Below are 2,159 nucleotides of genomic sequence, written 5' to 3'. Positions count from 1 at the left end.
GCCTGGATATTGGGCAAAACGCCGCCCTGGGCGATGGTGACCTTGCCCAACAGCTTGTTCAGCTCCTCGTCGTTGCGGATGGCCAGCTGCAGGTGACGAGGGATGATGCGCGTCTTCTTGTTGTCTCGCGCCGCATTGCCCGCCAGCTCCAGGATTTCGGCGGTCAGGTACTCCAAGACCGCCGCCATGTAGACGGGCGCGCCGGCCCCCACCCGCTCAGCGTAGTTGCCTTTGCGCAGCAGGCGGTGCACCCGCCCCACCGGGAACTGCAAGCCTGCGCGAGACGAGCGCGACTTGGCCTTGGCGCGGGCCTTGCCGCCTTGCTTGCCACGACCAGACATGACAGCGACACCCACTAACAGTTGCTCCCGCCAAACGCCCGACAAACTCGCCCTCCACGGCCCCACTTCACCCTTTTATAGGCAGAACGGCGATTGCCTGTGAAGCACTTTGATTGGCTACAGCACATCTTCGGCCTCGTGACCAATAGGATAGCGCAGTCAGAATCCACTCATTTACATAACCTTGTCTCCCTCGCGAGAGAGCCACTGAAATCTCGCCAATCGCAACGGGGCGTGATCAGAACCTTAATTTGCCTACAGTCTCTATAAGTACCGAGTCGCTGCCGGTCCGCCCGCGTGCTCCCTGTTGCCGTCTGCGTTTTTGGTAATCTGTGCAGCTTGTGTTTGCGGTTATGCCCGAGCCGGCAAAATCCGCTCCCGCGCCCAAAAAGGGCTCCAAGAAAGCCGTCACCAAAGCCCAGAAAAAGGACGGCAAGAAGCGCAAGCGCAGCCGCAAGGAGAGCTATTCCGTCTACGTGTACAAGGTGTTGAAACAGGTGCACCCGGACACCGGCATCTCGTCCAAAGCCATGGGCATCATGAACTCATTTGTCAACGACATCTTCGAGCGCATCGCGGGCGAAGCGTCGCGCTTGGCGCATTACAACAAGCGCTCGACCATCACGTCCCGGGAGATCCAGACGGCCGTGCGACTTCTGCTGCCCGGCGAGCTGGCCAAGCACGCCGTGTCCGAGGGCACCAAGGCGGTCACCAAGTACACCAGCTCCAAGTGAGTCCTTGTCGGGACTCGGCGCTCGCACGAGTTGCCCAGCCACTTGACGTTCTAAAGGTTCTTTTCAGAGCCACCCACCTTCTCAGTAGAAGCAGCTGTCATCTTTATTTTTGTTGTCTATTATGGTACTTTTTTGTACCGCCGATTTTTTTTTCTAGTAAGAACTGTCCTTTCCCTTAGGATGAAGAGGAAAAACTCCAGAAAGGACCAAGTTTTGTCAATTGGTCTAGAACTAGCTAGAGGAACTGTTTACTCATGCAAGTAACTTACCTTTTCCAGTAAAACCGTGAGAGATGGATGGTCAGTGTAAATCTACTCAGGAGGATGGGGAGGGAGGGTGGAAAGTTAAGCATTAGTTACTTTACAGCAGATAGAGTGGGTCAACTCAAGTTCATTTTTCTTGAGCTCAAAAACCAAATTTAATGTTACTTTAAAAGCAATATTTTGATACCATGCCCCAGCATGAATAGAAAACAGTGCACCTGGTTATCTCGATTCCATTTGTCCACTGAAAAATGCACAACCTGAGTTAAGAATTGTGTTTTATTCAATAACTTGTTGTGGACCTAAGCCAAGTAGATGGACTTCCCTTGTGGTTTAGATGGTAAAGAATCCGCCTGCAGTGCAGGAGACCTGTGTTTGATCCCTGGGTTAGGAAGATCCCCTGGAGAAGAGAATGGCTACCCACTCCAGTATTCTTTCTTGCAGAATTCTATGGACAGAGGAGGCTAGCAGACTACAGCCCATGGTGTGGCAAAGGCTCAGACATAACTGAGTGACTGACACTTCTAAGCCCAGGAGACAGCCTTTCAAATAGCACTGAGGGGCTGTTTTGAGAAGGTAAGGGAGGAACCAGAATATATAGCAGTTTTGCAAAAACAAACCAGATAGTTGAATATTCATCAAAAGATTTCTGCTAAAGAAGAAATCTCAATGAATTTAGCACTTCTTTATTTTGTGTATGGAAAGTTGGAAGAGCAGACTGACTGAGATCATTCCTTGATACACATTTTAACTATCTAGGACCCGTATCCTGTTTTTCTCCATCCTGAATCCCAGGATGACTAGAGTGGCTGCAGTGGCTG

General features: G+C 51.2%; 2 protein-coding genes across 2 annotated transcripts in view; one reads left to right on the top strand and one right to left on the bottom strand.

The window, feature by feature from the left end:
- Nucleotides 1-411, bottom strand: part of LOC104987709 (histone H3-like) — a 1,892-nt gene extending 1,481 nt beyond the window's left edge. Inside the window, exon 1 of the mRNA XM_010838752.1 lies at nucleotides 3-411. Within this exon, the coding sequence (XP_010837054.1) occupies nucleotides 3-341 (339 nt within the window). The 5' untranslated portion in view covers nucleotides 342-411. The remainder of the gene's footprint in view (nucleotides 1-2) is intronic.
- A 91-nt stretch (nucleotides 412-502) lies between these two features.
- Nucleotides 503-1,716, top strand: LOC104987697 (histone H2B type 1). Its single transcript, XM_010838741.1, has one exon. It carries the CDS (start codon nucleotides 695-697, stop codon nucleotides 1,073-1,075), a length of 381 nt encoding a protein of 126 aa, XP_010837043.1. The 5' UTR covers nucleotides 503-694; the 3' UTR covers nucleotides 1,076-1,716.
- The last annotated feature ends 443 nt before the right edge of the window (nucleotides 1,717-2,159 follow it).

Source organism: Bison bison, unplaced genomic scaffold (assembly GCF_000754665.1).
Source record: "Bison bison bison isolate TAMUID 2011002044 unplaced genomic scaffold, Bison_UMD1.0 scf7180017864104, whole genome shotgun sequence".
NCBI classification, from domain to species: domain Eukaryota; kingdom Metazoa; phylum Chordata; class Mammalia; order Artiodactyla; family Bovidae; genus Bison; species Bison bison.
This window is presented reverse-complemented; position numbering and strand designations above follow the sequence as displayed.

Bases quoted from the DNA above. Each gene is read 5' to 3' on its own strand.
- LOC104987697 (XM_010838741.1), top strand. From the start codon at position 695: ATGCCCGAGCCGGCAAAATCCGCTCCCGCGCCCAAAAAGGGCTCCAAG.